This window comes from Musa acuminata, chromosome BXJ2-8 (genome assembly GCF_036884655.1).
Source record: "Musa acuminata AAA Group cultivar baxijiao chromosome BXJ2-8, Cavendish_Baxijiao_AAA, whole genome shotgun sequence".
NCBI lineage: Eukaryota > Viridiplantae > Streptophyta > Magnoliopsida > Zingiberales > Musaceae > Musa > Musa acuminata.
Window position 1 is genome coordinate 4,283,194 of NC_088345.1, and position 17,031 is coordinate 4,300,224.

General features: G+C 37.2%; 1 protein-coding gene across 23 annotated transcripts; it reads right to left on the reverse strand.

Annotated features, from left to right (window-relative positions):
* Positions 1-399: 399 nt before the first annotated feature.
* LOC103993696 (protein FAR1-RELATED SEQUENCE 5) lies at positions 400-17,025 on the reverse strand. Of its 23 annotated transcripts, none has more exons than XR_010489165.1 (8): positions 17,007-17,025; positions 9,787-12,458; positions 5,347-5,603; positions 3,459-3,519; positions 3,272-3,372; positions 2,615-2,700; positions 2,446-2,511; positions 400-1,397 (listed from the first exon to the last, which is right to left on the reverse strand). XR_010489165.1 is itself a non-coding variant. In XM_009413856.3 (2 exons), the coding sequence occupies exon 2, from the start codon at positions 12,272-12,274 to the stop codon at positions 9,947-9,949; it is 2,328 nt and encodes a 775-aa protein (XP_009412131.2). In that variant the 5' UTR covers positions 12,275-12,458; positions 17,007-17,025; the 3' UTR covers positions 9,494-9,946. The 23 variants fall into 23 exon arrangements, 1 of the variants encoding a protein (XP_009412131.2); XR_010489163.1 differs by having other exon boundaries at positions 2,446-2,524; XR_010489164.1 differs by having other exon boundaries at positions 400-2,511.
* Between the last annotated feature and the right edge of the window lie 6 nt (positions 17,026-17,031).

Here is a 17,031-nt window from a genome sequence, read left to right on the forward strand (position 1 = left end):
GATTGCTTGCGTCGTCACCGAGGAGACGTTCTAATAGTTGGCGCATTAAGTGGAAAAGGTGCGAAGTTAATGCCTATAACGCCTCACCAGTTCCATCCTCCTAACAATTATCTTACATGATTTAAACATCGTTAGCACCTTAGTTATCCGTCACGTTCACACAATTTAGTTGTACTTAGGCCTTTGTTTGTGGTTGGGTACGTTAACAGTTTGAATTGGAACCGCTTGAAATCGGAATAGTTACTTTCGAAACCATGATCAGGTCTATATATAAGGATGCAATTCCAACTATGTCATACAACACCTAGCAATAACACAAGGTTACCTACTCAGGAAATGAAATTTCTCAAATATTTCCTACACGTGCAAGGAAAGCAACATTTCATCCTATACATTAAATGAGCTAAATAAATAAATTAAAAAAATTGAAATTTCTCAAATATTTATATTCTATTGACACTCGATTATCACAAGGGATTGATTATATCTCATTCGAGTGGACCAAAAAGTATAAAAGAGTTATAAAACAACAAAGGTTACTGTAACAAAGGGTCCTAACATATCATCAATGTCATTTCTTCACCCAGAGAGAACTATCTAGGTTGAACAAAGCATTGGAACTTTTAGAACCTCTTCATTCCAAGAAGATCAAGAAGAAATCTACCATTGGACAAAGACCTATTGGTAAACAAAACAATTAGTTAACATGTGTGTGTTGAGAAACCAATATACCTTCAACTGTATGTAAAGAATATATGATCTGATTTAATAGGCAGGAGGTATCAATCACTTGTACCTGGGTAGCACCATGAATACCCCCAGTCAAGGAAATGGCAAACCCAACTGATGTGGCCGTCAGAGGTTGGTTCTCAGCAGTAAAGCACTGTATAAGTGAAGTGCCACGGATATTAAGCCAATTAATGGGTTTGGTTGGGCACAAGTTGGCCCTCCTGCCTGTAGTATCTCAGCAATAGTTCTAACGAAACATGTAGAGTTGCTTTGAAGGAGCCTTCCTTTCTTTCTCAGAAATATGTAAGCAACTACACCTACACGCACCATTTTTGGCTGTAGATGAGTTGACTGTGTCGCCGCCCTATTGGCTCAATTATCCAATGAAAGGTGGGGTAAACCTATCACTTCATTACATAAATAATGTACAAGATCAAGAAACGAAAAGAAAGACAAAGTCTGCATAGTGCAACTTAACCACACAAATTTGATTGCCAGCAAAACTAAACCTGACATCAAGGAGGGACAAGTGTATGGAGGACTGATTGCTAATTGAATTTGTTGTTCCAATAAATCCTTTCAACTTTACTATGAAGCAGATTTCCAGAGAATAATTGACATATGGCAGAGAATTAGACACTGTATTCTGACACTGATCAGTATATCACCTGTATCAGTAGTAGGAAACAAGTATCATCACAACAGAACCATAATTATCAGAACTGGACATAAACATGGTTTCATCCGACTGAAAAAGCTGGGAACCGCATCCTCAGCTAAGAGCCAATCCCGTTCAGATATGGTATTGTACATGAAACCAAAATATCAGCCCAGTCCAACCAGACCATGTTGGTTCCAAAATGCCACCAGAATAACTAGAACAAATAGTTTTCTTGATTATGAAGAAAAGTAATCTACATTTTTCAAGATTCCCCCTCAGCCAACCAATCTTTTACCTATTGAAGTCAGAGTTTAAATTATTCTACAATTTTTTTGTAAATTAAGCATACAATCTGATCGATTTATCCACCAGTCCAACCAAAAACCCTAAGTTTGATGACTACTGGCAGGTCCAGTTCTAGTTATGATGACTACCAATAAGGTGTCATGACTATGTGATGATTAAGTTGGACCAACTATAGCAAATTGTGGTTGGTGGAAGTTGAAAAAATGATGGTTGACCAGAGGGCCAAATGTATGCTTTGTTGACTAAGCTAGCAGTTTAAAGAAAAATATACAACAACAGTTGGTGGAAGCAGCAATTTACAGCCAGAGTATGGCAAGTTTTGCCGGCATGGTTTCCCAATGACTCGGGTACTAAACCATAAGAATTTGTGAGACACTGTGAGGGATGAGTATGTGACGCTTCTTCATCAGCACAAATGAAGCAGGGGGCGCACAGCAAAGAAATGAGACCAAACATATATTATTCAATTACACAATCTTTTAATTATGAGCCTAAGTTATCATTGGTGTTCACCATATCAAACGAGAAACCAATTTACCAAAAGGAAACTTCGATGTTGGTCCAACATTTCTTACAATGACTCTTTTCAGTTCATTGACGATAATTAGGAAAGTGTTGCAGTAATTTGACAATCAAATCCAATTGAATTTATTGATCATGCATAAGATGTGAGGATGGCTAATAAACAGCAGTCAACAATTCTTCTAATTACATAAGCACACACTTGTTTTACCTTTGGAAGTTCTTACCAAGAACAGCCATGATGTCAATTGTTGCTGTCCAGACAAATGCTGCAGAGCTTGACAGACCAGAAGCTACATGGGAGTACTGCAAATAATATTAACCCACTAGAGCACAGATACAACCATTGAAGACAAAACTATGACACTTCAGATAAAAGTTGACGAGGAATGGCACCTGCAGGAGTAAAACCACCAATAAGGCCGAATGGTAGACCGATATCTGCTAACTATGACTTAGCAAGTTAATAAATCCCTTTGTACCTGCAAGATATATCTAGTCAAGGAATTGAACCAAGTCCTAAAGTAACATTGACAAAACCGAAGCATCACCTTGTAGTTTTATGAAGATTAAATATCGATGGTGCACAAAAACTGTAGCAAAGATTTGGATTGCGTGCACATGTGATGAAACAAATAATTGATGCCAGCTAAATCTCATCCAATAGACCATTCAACCAAAATGCAAGATGCAATAGACATCCAACATCTTAACATAACCATATTTGTACAAGCCTCGTACCACCTATTTGGGACTGGTTGTGAATCCTAACAGTTGATTACATACGTGCAGAAATGTATCTGTGAATTTACAGCCTAGTATACTGTTCTATCGTTGGATATTTCCATCAAGTATCCTTTTATATCTGCTTGCAACATCAAATAGTGGTACAAGATTAGTGTCAACAAGAATACATGCAGGATCCTACACACCATTGCACTTTTGCCAAGTTGTACAACAAAAATACAGGGTACCAAAACTGATGGATCATAATGCAAAACTGCAAGGACAACATAACAAGATGGCTTGCAAGTTCAAATAAAATGGCATCACCTTTGGATGGACCATGACGGACATGAATCAAGTTGAATAGAGAAAGAATCGTAAACTTTTGACTGCTTCCTCCAATAGCAACCCACATATAAGACACCTTCCTATTAATATCCCAAAGTTCAGTTGCAATCAAGCAACCAAAGTGATCTTATCAAATTTACCTTTAAAGAAAATTATTGACCCTTACTTGAACTCACAATATTTGCTACATGTTTTTGCATATCTGCAACAGCAATGTTCCACTCTTCCTTGAAGGAAAAAAAAAAAGATTTAACCATTAATGGTCAAGCATTGAAGTCAAACAGAAAGCATAGTGCAAGAAAAAGAAGAGGTAATGAGTTTCTCAATGTATAAGGGATGATTGGTCAGCCTCAAACAGAAAGCACACAATACCTTATCCTTGCAAAACAGTTGGTAAATACTAAATACTTCACTTGAATACATTCAGATACTTCACTTGCATACATTATCGATACGATGAAAATTTCCTATTATTTTTATTATATAACCTAGAAAATTAGTATGAAAAGCTGCACTAGAAAAACCATAGTCCAAGCAACTTAAAGCTTGGACCACATTTGCAAATATTAACCTCAAATATATCAAGGCCAGGAGCCAGCAAAGAAGATATAAGCAAAAGACAGCAAGAAAACTACTATTGAAAGATGATAATGCCACAAATATAGTGACAAGTGCAAGAATGGAGAGAAATATAGTAATAGGATTGATGATCTTACATTTCATTGGCGGAAGAAGGAAAAGAATGAAACAGGAGAATGACATGTCTGGATCTCAGTTCTCATGCTAAGGCTATATTACCTTGACTCCTTTCATTCAGATAGACTGAAGCAAAAAATATGAAATTGCCCCCCACAAGGGAAGGTAGCAAAAGGTTAAAAGAAATAATTTAACCAAAGGTGTAGAAGATACTAACATGATTGTCAATGATGATTACCCAAAGGCATGAACTCCCACCAAGAGAATTACCTAAGCTAAACAAAGTATCGGGACCTAGAACCTCTAAGAAAAGATAAAGACAACAAGGAACCACTAGGATGAGGCACTGTTGATAAGAATTTTTAGAACATTATAGTAAATAAGCGAGACCTCCAAAGCTTCAAAACCAGCAGTCTATCCTATGACTAAGTTATAAGCAGTCTATCCTCAGACTAGGAATCCATTAAAGCAAATTCCTAGCATTCTAAGCAAAATTGACATCTTATGTCAGACAGGTACAAAATGCATGTTCTTCTGTTAAAATACATACTATCTTGGCAACTATTTATAGACTAAAAATCATGATTCGCCTTATCGGTCCGTACCGGTGTACCGATCAGCTGTTGGTATGGTACGTACCGAGCTATACAGAGCTGTACCAAACATACCAACACATGGTACATGGGGGTGTACCAATGTATCGCCCATACCAATCCCCTATCGGACTAGTATATACCGCCCATATCGAACGGTACACCATGGTACGATGAACCTTGCTAAAAATAACATGATAGTTTTTTCTATAAGCAAAGTTGTCCATTCCAGAATTCAGGATTCTCAATCTGCAATAATATCAGTCTTTCCAACATTGTCAGAGAGGCAAGTCATTACATCTAAACCTGCATATTGGTTTTTCTAAGTTTAACCGGAACAGAGATAAATTCACAAGAGAAACAGATTGCTTAAATACATGGCAAAGTCAACCATTGATGCCTTCAGATATATTCTTCAAATCTGACAAAACAAGCATACTCTCAATTTTGTTAAGAAGCAAATCATGAACCATGAAAGCTATATGCAGCTTTTTTTTTATACTCATCTGGATGATGCAATTAACCAAAGATATTTGTGATGATGGGATTGAAGGCAAACGATCAATTCAAGAGGAGAATTCAGTGCACAAAGCACATTGATGAGTGAGATCAATTTTTTAGTACATACAAAACAACCAAAATATGTTGATATAAGTTCCAAATACATGTTCGATCTTACCAAGATGGCCATTGATTTTTTCCAAAATATGTTGAAAAGTATACCTATAGCAATGGACAAAATGATTAGAACTACTGGTTTCTTACTCTGCAGATGTGCTGCTTATAAAAACCACACTCACTCAAGTATTTGTGCAGCATACCCCAATCATCTTGAGCAGGATACATATACGAGAGAGAATTTCTTCAAAGGGTGTTACAGAACCCATCCAAAAACTGTAAAAGAAAAACTGAAGAACATCTCCCGTAGCTCCTGGAAGCAACACATCCAACATAAATCCATGCATCCAAAACAAATCCATGGTCAACATTTTTCTTAAACTGATTCTGAGGGGAGTCGCATACTGCAACACAAATCATCCATCAGCTATCACAAAGAATAACAAAAAATTTCATAGTTATCAGTATTTTAGACCACAAATAAACATCAAGTGAAATACACCATTGTTTTTTAGGCCAAATTTCAATTAAGTGCCTAATGTCATTTTGTTTCCAAAGGAATTCCTAAATTCAATTTATGTTTTCAAACAAATCCTGCCATACATGTACTCAAAGACCTTGACGGAAAGCTAATCTGGTTGTGCGATAGGATTATACTTGCCAACCCTGATGAAAACACCTGTGTGAAACATTTTCAACAGACCCTATATGATGAAAACACTGATGAAATAAAAGGGCACATCACAATTGCCCTTATATGTAAACTGTGAACTACTATGGGTATATTGTAACTACATCAGCTTTCTGTCAAGGTCTATGGATGAAAGTTGACTGATGGACTGAATTAAAACATCAACTGAAATTTAATGAATCAGTTGAGAATAAATTGATGACTTAGTTAGGTGCCAACTTCATCCCCGAAAACTGCAACTCCTGATGTCTTTTGGATAGGTACCACACCAACTGATGTTTTGTATGAAGTATGAACTGTCTATGATTTAATACTGCTTCCATAAAAATATCAGGAATTAATTGAAGTTTAAAAGCCCAATTGAAATTTTCTCCAAAGTTCAAGGATCAGTAGTGTAGGTTACCTACATATCCACAAAATACAATACTATTCTCTCTTAGGTACTAAATACATCCCACCTAGCATTACTTATAAACCCAACAAACCAATAAAAAATCTCCAAACACAAAGATATCAAAATTTTTGAAGGCAAACCATGAACAAAGAAAAGAGATGTTACAAGTTGACCAATTTTATCCTTATCAATGACATTGCTTGATAAACTTGAATATGGGGTTCTCCTATAAACTCTTACAACCTCATAGCCCTGAGGTTTTGGTCATGTTACAAAGGAAATGCTCCTCTGAGTTTTTCTTGTAGCATTAAAATCCAAATTCCTGTTCAGTTCTCTTAGATATATACAGACATTCATTCTGTTGACCATTCCTAAATTTACACTATTGACTAACTTTACAAAATAATCACCAAACATCACCGGATCATAGATTGTGTAAGTATGCATTTCAGGGCGTGGAAAAGACAAATAATGTCCCAGAAGTTTTAATACACGTTACTTGCTTTGCCGTAAGCAATCCAGGAGTCAACCCTAGAATGAAAATGAATGTGTATGTGTGTGTCATATGAACTTGTATATTTCAGCTAATCCATATAGGTCATATAGATACTAACATTGGATGCAAGTATAAACAAGAACAAAGAATAGAAGTATATAATCTATAATAAATTAGAGAAAGAAAATTCCTGTCGTAGTACCATAATTTCTTCAGGAAGGAGGAAGCCATAAATCAACAATATGCAGGTTCAAACTATGTAAAAAGTAAAAGGTCAAATGCCCATGAGATAGCCGAGGGTAAAGTGCTTATGATGCTATGTCACCGGCGTTTACCTCAAGAAATGGTCTAAATACCAGGTGTACCACTAACTATGACCCAATATTTACGAATTAGATGAAGGACCAACACATGGGCCAGTCGACCTCCATATCATTTTGCATTTCTCTACAATATTATGTTTTGCTATTCTAAATGGTTATTTTAAACTACCTGTCGGCAGTTGTTGGCAATCAACAAGTTCAAGATGGTAAAATAATTAAAAAACAACAGGGACGACACCATCACCGCTGCCACAACCTCCACCTCCTCTCTTTTTCCTGCACTTCACCTCCACCCACATCGTCATAGCCTTGGATCCACATCCTGCCATCGCCACCGCTACCTCCTCTTTGTGTGGTCATCACTGCCAAGGTTTAAAAAGCTGCCAAGAACAATATGAATGGAGCAGTAAGTACTAGTCCGATAGAGAATCGGATCACGACCAGCCCATTTCAAGCGATGCAGGCCAGTTCAAGAGTTTTTTAATTAAAAAGCCACCTTCTCTCAATCACTACACCAAACTCTGTGTCCCTCGCTCATAGCTGCACCTGTGCCCTAGGTCACCCTTCGCCAACCCATGGTATGCAATTTCGAATGGTACCACCCGGTATGGGCGGTACATACCGGTCCGACGATATACCGATACGTGAACCGCTAATGTGCTATAGTGCTACAGTAGAGAGAAAGAAATATTTAAAATTAGGTGTACCGCTAGATACGCTCTGGTGTACCGCTCGGTATACGATACCATACCATACCGAACCAACCTTGAAATACTGGTACGGTACGGTATTACATACCTTGCGCCAACCCATAGGTCAAGACTCCTACACATCCTCTTCGTTTTCTTATTCCTCTGTTACTCTCCTCCTCTTTCGCCTCCCCCTTTGGTGGTAGCATGTATCTGTGTACCATGTGCTAGTACATCAGTAGGAACAAGAACCATACCAGTTTGGCCAATGACCAGTATGGATCCAATACTAGATATTTTAAACCATGGTCACTGTCACCCCCTTCAACGGCACGCACAGCCATCTTCTCAGCTTCCTCCAACCTTCTCCTTCTCTTCCTCTTCTTCTCCTCTCGTCCTCTCTTCTCTCCTTCATTCTCTTTGATCCCTGCCAGCCAATAAGGGACCATACCATGCATCAGCATGCCCCCATACCAGGACTGACTGGACAAGGGTCACAGATCTGAACTTGAAACCTTAACCTCAAGTAGTGATTTCTTTGATCACCTGATATGAAGCATGTACACAATGACATGATATAGACAAGCCAACACAGCAAAACTAGTAAAAGACATGACAAAGCACGGACATAGCCATTAACACAGATTTTACATGTTATATTTTTTTACACAAGTAAAACAAAATCAATGATATACAAAATTTATAGAAGGCACAACAACAATTTATATGGTTTATCAAATTTCACCAAAAAAACTTCCAATGTGTATATGAAACATTGTAGCAAGTACACATCCTAGTCTATGAACATTTTATTGTGTTGAAGACTTTTATAGATTGATATAAACATCCTACATACATGCAAAACATAAAGAAAATATGAGTTACACATGAGTCCTAATATGTTTTGAAGTATTTGAACTTTGAAGCATGTCGAGAGGTGTCTGACAAGTCTCAAAATGGCATAGCAAGTATTTTGAATTGTTCATGCTTCATAGATCACCTACCAACTAGTTGGTCGCACTCTATTATATACTGCACAAACACTAAATCTAACTATGAATCAAGATAGCACAGTTGGTTCAATAAATATCAAACAGACAAGAAAATAAAAGGTCTACATCTAGGACAATTTGTTTAACATCATCAATGTGAAACTACAGCTTTTTAGATCACAAAAAAATAAAAAACAGCTGCCCCACAATGTGTAACATATCAAAACTTAAAGTGTTTAATTACTAGAGAAATAATGTAACTATTTAATGCATTTCAAATCATACAAACACAAAACTCAGCTAATCCGTGCCAGTTTAGGTTAAGATAGGATTCCTTGCAAAGTAGTGTTATTCCACCTTGCAAAGTAGTGTTATTCCTTTTCCTTTGCCCATAAAGGATAGGATTCCTACCACATTTAGAAAATCAGGAAAAAAATCAGGAAATATAGAAAACTGATATTGGTTTCTGTTTCCCGTAAATCACAAAATGCTCAAGAGTGTTCAACAATCACAAAGAAAAGAACTCTTTCTTCAAGCCCTTTTAGCTAAGAAGGATAAAACAAAAAAGTACTCATTCTCAGCAAGTCTATCAATTTGCCCACAAGACACTTTTGGTAGCACACAGTAAATTCACATTCGCTTTAACTCAAAAGGAAACTGAACTTCAATTTTTCTAGTAAAGAAAAGCGGCTAAACATGAAGTCCAAACTCAGGAAAAACTATAGGAACTTGTTAAGGCCTATCCATGTCGAATGCCAAAATGGGAAAGATTTACAAAAGCAGTCTACAGTTGTCAATTTACAAATTACAGCCCCTCAAAGTGTGGTAGTATATTAAAAGAGCCCAACAGTTAAATCTTAGATTTTACAGATATACTCTGCAAACTGATGTTCATTAATAAGAACCTATCTTAGTTCACCAAAGTATCTGCATCTAAGAAAATAACAGAATCACAGGCATAAGGACAAGTCAAAGCATGCGCTTGGTGAAATAGCGGTAAACCTCTAGTTGCACTGCATGTGAGACCATGTGAAGAGTACTTCAACAGGCACTTGAAAAAGGCATACATTCACCAAGTGGTAAACCTCTAGTTGCACTGCATGTGAGACCATGTGAAGAGTACTTCAACAGGCACTTGAAAAAGGCATACAACAATCTAAGCTCATCTCGCAGCAAACTCAAAACCATCGAAACAAATCCCACTTGTTTCTAATGTAGTATGCTGCATAGCATCATCGACATTCACATCTTGTGTTTGTTTGGTCCAAGGAGCACCATGAAACATATTCTCCATTTCAGCAATGAATCGGTCAAGCCCATGTTCAAGAATTTCAAGGGATTCTTTTGACAGTGCACTTTTTACCGCAACAGATACTGCTTTATGACAAATGCGACTGTATCGTGAGATCAATGACTCTTGGGCACTGGAATCAGCTGCCAAATGAGGTCCACAGTATAATGTCCCATCTTTTGCATACTTTGTCCATCTCTTCAAAATGTACTGAGGAGGGAGATAGAGAATGTTATTATTGTTAAGAACTTTTAATGCATGCATACACAAGATGCCCATTGATTCAAATTTTTTACAGCTACATTTAATTGTAATATTGGATGGATTAAACTCAACAAGCCCAGTGCATTTTTGAGGAATAGAAACTCTAAAAGTATAAACTGTCCCATCCATAGCAATAGTTTCACATAGGCAAGCAAGTTGGCTCTTGTACTCGTATTCAAAATCCACATATATTGTCCTTGTATATGATTCTGCTGCTTCAGCTAGAACAGGTATATCAACCAACAAAACAGGTTTAGTTTGCCTAGATTCATAATCTTCAAAAAGTTCCTTTTCACGTAGTTGAACTAATGCCTTGAAATATTGTGCAATAAATTTGGGCAGAGGCAGTTTCCTGTAGAAATGAATCTTGAAGAGATTGTCCATGCCTTCAGCCCATTGTTTTGTTGTCATGGTAGCACAAAATGAATTAAGGTAAGCAAGAGCCCATTTTTCTGTGGCTGCATATAGGTCCTTCAACCATGCACTATTTCCAAGACAATGTTTAGAAATCAAGCTATCCCATAATTTACATAAAATTTCTTCAGAACTACTTCCAAATATGCAATCCTCAAAATCTTTTTGGAAGTTGGATTCACGGTTGGACACACCATGAAAATGCTTTGGAACATTTTGAAGTATGTGCCATAAACAAAGTCGATGGCATGTATCAGGAAAAGTCATAGTAATCACTTTTGACATTTCAGCACAGCGATCTGTAAAGATTGTCTTTGGCTGTCTACCAGACATAGCAGCCATAAAAGTTCTAAATAACCAAATGAATGATTCTATAGATTCATCCAACAGCAATGCAGCACCAAATATAACAATTTGCTTATGATGATTTACGCCAATAAATGGTGCAAATGGTATGTCAAACCTGCTCGTTCGATAGGTTGTGTCAAACAAGACTGAATCACCAAAGTAGGCATAATCATTTATTGACCGTGCATCCGCCCAAAAGAAGTTGGTCATGCGTTCCTTTTCATCTATTTGTACCGCATAAAAAAATGACGGATCTTCAGACTGTTTATTTTTCAGAATATCTAAAAGGAACTGTGCATCTCCCTTTTCAAGATCCCGTAGCCTTGTAGCACTCAAACAGCTGTTTTGGTTCTTCACAAGCAATTCTCCATCTCCCATACTCTGTACCTCCTCTGACTGAGAATCATACATCAGAGAAGGTTTTACCCCATAATAGTAATCTGCTTCAGTAAAGATTGCACGTTCAACAGGCAATTTCTTTCTATGTGACCGCAACATGTGAATCTTATTTGGGCTTGCAAGCAGATGATTGTGCTCTTCAATGAGCTTATTTACTACCCATACATTGCTACGATTCACTTTGAACTCAATACGAGCCAAACATTTTGTTCTCTCCAGTGGACGTGGTTTCTTAGTTACATGAGTGCGATGCTCTTGACGAGTACCTTCATTGCTACAGACATAGTGCCTATCTCGTATGCTATTATCTCTTCTTCGGGAAAGATGCCCCTTGCGCACACTGAATCCCTTTCTCTTGGCATATGAATTATAGAATTCATATGCTTCCTCTTCCGAATGAAAAACCATACCAACCTTAGGTTCTAACTGTAAATTTTCAGTTGCCTCAGGAGCAACAGTCACTAATTCATCCACATTGCCAGTATTTAAAGATCCATCCAAATGAGTTATACTTCCTGATGCATCTCTGTCATCAACATTTCCCACTGAACTATTGATGTTACTGGAAATTTCCACTGCTCCAACAAGGCCATTGTCATTTTCTACTGGTCCACTAGTCATAGTGGCTTTTCTCATTGATCCATCCATTTCATTGGTACCTTCTCCAGACACATCAGCAGCCACACCCACACTTCCTTCTAGTGATATATTTATGGCCTTGGTGCTCCCAACAGATGCATCCACTGTTTTGATATTTTCTAGGGACCCATCCATGGTGGTTTAATTTTCTACAGTTCCACCAGCATAAGACTCATTAATAGTTGACTATGCCTTCAAGAAAGAATACTCATCATAACAATATACCTTCAAAGCAGGTGTTCTGTCTACAACTTCTTCAACTTTATCTTTGCCGTAGATGTGTCCCTTATGACTCCCAGGGAAAAATAGAAACCCTTGTCTGAAATTGTATCAGTAGAAAGCAAGCAAAGGTCAGTGATATAATTAAGAACTCAAATTAAGCAGCTAAAGGAAACAAGTTGGTATGGTAACTGTAGCCAAAGGCTTGAAAGTTGCAGCGTTTTTGTAGGTCACTTAATTAGCAAAACAAGCATTAATAAAAATCATATTTATGGCAAAGGCAATGTGAATTGAAGAATCATCAAATGATTTTCTGTAAAATCACATATAAAAATAAATCTACAAAAAAATTAGGCAAACAAAAGGTAGAAAAGTTGTTGAACATTCACAACAACAACTAACAACTTAACAGCAGAGCAATTCTGTCAAAATCAAGGTCATATTTTCGTTTGTCAATAATGTACCAATCACGTCTCAAACCAGTACTGTATCTGTCCATACCAGTGTACTGTACCAGTTCTGAGTTTCAAAAAAAAAAAAATTTAAAAGTTGAAAAAATAAGCATCCAGTACAGAGCCTATACACCCCGTACCAGGTGGAACTGACTCTATAACAAGCGGACCAGGTAGTATCGCCCGATATAAGTCTAGTATGGACATAATGACCAGTTTGCCTTGGTTAACCTATCAAACTGATGAATATCATATGTACCAAACCGTACTAAATGTATTGTGAATCTTGGTCAAAAGCAAGGTTTGTTGTACCGATACATACCGCTCGGTACAGGCGATACATACTAGTCCGATAGGGTACCGGTACGTGGACCGCCATCTATTGAGCAGTATCGGTCACTTGGCCCCGTATCAGGCAATACGGGGTCTGTACTGGGCGGTAACGATCGAAATCCGAACGTTACCGACATGTACCGGCCAGTACTCTCGGATTTTGATCATTACCGACCTGTACCGGGTGGTAACGATCGAAAATTGATTGTTGCTAGTCAAGGGCTGAGATTGCCCTATTTCAAATGGTTAATTTAATCGTTTGGGACTTAGAAATGGGTTTTAAAACCCTTTTCTCTCTCCAATTTCAACTTATTTCACTCTCTCAAACTCTTTTTCACTCACATCTCTCTTATTTTCTCATTTTTCATTCTCTTAAATTTAACAAAGCTACGATTTGTGGATTGGATCAAATTTAGGAGGCTAATTTATGAGGATTAAGAGGAAGAATACTCTAATCAAGAGGTATGTGTTCTCTTTCTAGAGGAAAAACACTCTAATTTGTGGATTGAATCATCGTATTCACAGCCGTCGTATTATGGAGAATCTTACGACCAACAACAGTACAGTGACAGTTAGCCATACTTCTTCGAACAACAGTACGATAATCGATTTTACGATACGAAGCAACAGATCAATAGCGAAAGTAGAAATTCTGACATTCTCTATGCTCCACACTAACACATGCCACATTTATCCTTGCCTCAAGAGCCGCCTCGGATACATGTGGTTCACGACAATCAGATTACGACCATCACTACATTGATGCACCAATGACATACGGTGTACCAGTACACCATATCGTGAGATCAATTTCAGAATTAAGTCTGACAAACATATCATATTAATATACAGATACATAGGATAGAGGATCCCGATCCACCACCCGTGGAGTCCCGTCGTTTTTTTTTTTTGGTAGAACCAAGTATATCTATCGATTGATTACTTAAATTCATTTGAATATTGAAGTTAAGTTGTATAAAAAAATACCATAAAACTACTCAAAGCTTGAAAAAGATATGTGATACTATTCTTTCCTAATTTACATTATTTTGTTAAAATTACACTAAATTTATATTTATTTTTAATTTAAAAATCTTAATCTAACTTTTTTTTCTATTTTTAGGCTTTTTTAGAGGTTTTTTTTATGATTTTGAGCGTACCGACGGGTACCATCAGTATACCTCGATACGTACCATACCGAGTAGGGCTCAGTACACTAGTACAGACCGAAATTGCAATCTTTGATCAAAAGACTCAAAACCTCCATTCAAGATTTGTTAAAACAAAATTTAACCACATATTCCATCATGATGGACATGGACATTGACATCAAATCAAGAATCAGTTACATCACAAATACAAGGTCAGATTAGTACATGGAGGAAAAGGACTTAAGAAAAGGAAGAAAATAGACTTAAGATGAAGTGTAAAACATTTGATTTCAAATAATAGCTACATCTCTGCTGTAGCAAAATGGTCATTCTCTTCTTTTAATTTTCTCTTTCTTAAAAAGGGAATGAGGATTAGACATGCACTTGAACCACTAAAGCTGCAAAAAATACTGAGTTTGGTCATGCATATCATCCATCATGTGGGCTTACAAAAGAATTGAATAATGGGTGCATTTTTAGGATCAATTACGCTTACCAATTTATAGTCCTTTATCTGGAAGGTAAATCAAGTCTTTAGATGTGGTCAGCTAACAAGTCAACTACATGATAGAAATGCCAGCAAATGACTTCTTTTTTACTTGTCGATTGAAGAATATAACTTTTCTTGTAATAAAGTGCACCAACAAATTATGCAAGAGGACCGCACAATTTGCATAACTGCGACTTGAGATCACATCATGTATACATCATTTGTCAGTACGTCATTACATACTAGACTCATACTAGTCAGACCAAGGACTAGTACAATTCACACAACTGACATTTTGAAACATGCCTATTACCATTAAAAATTTGAGCAAACCAAACTCTGTATTGAAAATAAATTAATAAAACATGATCTTAAATGTCCTCTCGGGACAAAAAGGATCTAAGGGCTGAGAAATTGTTAAGGAGCAAATCGGACCTAACACTTAAATGATTTTGAACAGTTTGATTCTTGATCCGATGGCAATGAAGACCAGTATATTATTTAGGGAAGTAAATGTCTCTAGTTCTAGCATGACAAATATGCAATCCTAATTGGACAGGATTTTAAGAATCTAACAATTAGGTCAATAGTAGAGAAGACAACGGCCAGCTTATAGATGGGTTTCACAAGTCAAAGTAGGAGAAGACAAGGAGGGTGGTATCATAGTAGGTAAGACATGATGTCCTACATTCAAGTGGAGATGCTAACCCCACTCAGCAATGTAAAAGAGAGTGTACACATTCATTTCTTATCCAGGAGCATCATATTAACCAACTTATAGGTTCTTATGTCTGTACCTAAAAATATATGTATATAATGACAATTATGTACATTCAAAGGCAATTAGCAAGCACAGATGGTTGCAGATATTGATATTTGAAACAGACTAAAACAAAAAACATATTTATCATGATAACAAACAGCACTTTCCAAGTCAGAACAAAAAGTCAAAAGTTAACAAGTTCAGAGTCCACTTTCACAACTGATCAATTTGGCTCGATGTCAATTTGTGGCATGAGACAACACACCATTCATTTCATGATAGAACCTTCCCATACTTCAGAGAACACAGAAATTAAGTTCAGGCACTCCACACAGAGTTCACGACAATCCATATCAACACATTTGATACAAATAAAACCTGTTCACAATTTATGGTTACACAATATATGCATTTTGTTCAACAACCATCACATATTAAATTGTGTCCTGTTCCTGGACAATCCAGATCAACTTATCAGACATGCATTACCTTGTTCCTAGATCACAACAATCCATCAGCAAATTTGACACAATCAGAACTTGCTAATGGTTGAAAATAATCCAAATTCCATAAAAAACATTGGACACATATCATGAAAAAAACCAGTAACTTGAGCGATTGAAAAACATCTATGATCCAACAAGATGCATGTACATCATACAGCAACCACCATGGTTTAAGAACGAGAATTGAAAAGATATATATAATGAGAATCCAATATCACACGACATTTATGAAAAAGTTCAGCACAAAAAATAATTGATATAGTCAGAAAAAGGAATCTATGTTTCAAAATTATGCAATACGTAAGGCATCATCTAAACAAAAATCAGCTGATCAAGACTAAGACAAGATGTTGATAATTTGACCACAATTCAAAAGCAGAAAAAAATATTTGGCTTCGCATGTATCATACACAGTAACCATATATATAATCACTAATTCTGCACGAGGAAGATGTTTAGAACAATCATGCGGCAATTACACGACGTGAAAGAAACTTGGTTTTGGTATCAATAGATCGTCGTCACGATTTAAAACCAATCATCAATAACTAAAGCATGATTTCAGCACCGAAATTGTGCATCCCACACAAAACCTAAAACTCACTTCAGAATAACAATCACTAAATTTATCAAAATTATAAATAGCACGAGGCCAGGGACGAGGAAGGGTTTCAGGAAACGGCTGCAATAGGTCGGGGAAGCGGAATGCTTCGGGGAACGGCTGCAAGAGGCGCGAGAGGAGTAAGGGTTTCGGGAGACGGCTGCTAGAGGTCGGGTTAGAGGAGGGGTTTCGGGTGACTTCTTGCAGCAGGTGGCAATTGAAAGATACCGAAACGGGAAAGCGTTTCCAGGAGCTTCGCACAGGTCGCAGAGCAGCGGAGACGAGAAGGGAGAGGGGGAATGGAGGGAGGAGGGAGAGGAAAAGAGAGAGCTAGAGAGAAGAGGGAGAATACCTCGCTCGGTGCGGGATGGCGATGT